Here is a 407-nt window from a genome sequence, read left to right as displayed (position 1 = left end):
CGTGCTTCTGCTGCTGCACGGCTATTGGATATCTTCCTGCTGCTGCTGCTGCTGCTGCTGCTGCTGCTGCCTCTGCCTCTGCCGCAGCTGCTGCAGGGGGGTGCAGCACCATCAGCAGCAGCAGCAGCAGCAGGAGACACAGCAACATCAGCAGCAAAAGCCCAATCAAATAGCTGCTGCACTGCCTCAGGTTTTATATCTGCTGCAACGTCGAGAGCTGTAGGAGAAGCAGCAGCAAACGCATGCAGCAGCTGCAGCAGCGCAGCACGTTCAGTTCTGTTGGCTGGGCACGGGCTGCTGCTGTCTGGTGCTGCTGCTGCTGCTGCTGTTGCTGTTGCTGCTGTTGCTGCTGCTGCTGGTTGCTGCAATCGGTCGGCTGCTGCTCCTGAAACGTTTGCTGCTGATGG

The 407-nt window shown here is 59.0% G+C and overlaps 1 protein-coding gene across 1 annotated transcript in view; it reads right to left on the bottom strand.

The window, feature by feature from the left end:
* Positions 1-270: 270 nt before the first annotated feature.
* The window catches only part of EMH_0038340 (uncharacterized protein), a gene marked incomplete at both ends in the record, with an annotated part of 1,326 nt that continues 1,189 nt past the window's right edge, over positions 271-407 (bottom strand). Inside the window, one exon of the mRNA XM_013495283.1 lies at positions 271-407. Within this exon, the coding sequence (XP_013350737.1) occupies positions 271-407 (137 nt within the window).

The sequence above is a fragment of the Eimeria mitis genome, genomic scaffold (assembly GCF_000499745.2).
Source record: "Eimeria mitis Houghton genomic scaffold, Emh_scaff1502, whole genome shotgun sequence".
Classification (NCBI taxonomy): domain Eukaryota; phylum Apicomplexa; class Conoidasida; order Eucoccidiorida; family Eimeriidae; genus Eimeria; species Eimeria mitis.
Note: the sequence above shows the minus strand (reverse complement) of the source record. Positions and strands in the feature narration are given on the sequence as shown.